Source organism: Penaeus monodon, chromosome 30 (assembly GCF_015228065.2).
Source record: "Penaeus monodon isolate SGIC_2016 chromosome 30, NSTDA_Pmon_1, whole genome shotgun sequence".
Taxonomy (NCBI): domain Eukaryota; kingdom Metazoa; phylum Arthropoda; class Malacostraca; order Decapoda; family Penaeidae; genus Penaeus; species Penaeus monodon.
Window position 1 is genome coordinate 22,073,875 of NC_051415.1, and position 317 is coordinate 22,074,191.

At 52.4% G+C, this 317-nt stretch overlaps 1 protein-coding gene across 1 annotated transcript in view; it reads right to left on the reverse strand.

The window, feature by feature from the left end:
* LOC119592384 (protein hairless-like) overlaps positions 1 to 317 on the reverse strand; it is a gene marked incomplete in the record, with an annotated part of 17,298 nt that overhangs the window by 9,832 nt on the left and 7,149 nt on the right. Inside the window, 1 exon segment of the mRNA XM_037941204.1 lies at positions 1 to 317. Coding sequence (XP_037797132.1) covers positions 1 to 317 — 317 coding nt within the window.

Below are 317 nucleotides of genomic sequence, written 5' to 3' on the forward strand. Positions count from 1 at the left end.
ATAGTATAGGCTTCTGTGGAGAATGAGGATGTGCAGGTGGTGGTTGGTGCCATGGTGATGAAGCTCCACGCGGACTAGCCCCACGGCTTAAATGTGGGGAAGCAGGTGTGCTGGGAGCTTGTGGAGGCTTTGGACTTGGACTATGCGTCAGAGGATGTGGAGAGGATCGTGATGTTTGAGCCTGGTGCCGTGATATTTGGGAGGATATTGATGTGGGTGGAGTGTGCCCAGGTGACAATCCTCCTGCAATCAGTGGTTGATATTGTGCCCCAGCCAAAGATGGGTGCAGATGGCTCAGAGGATATGTACTTAATCCT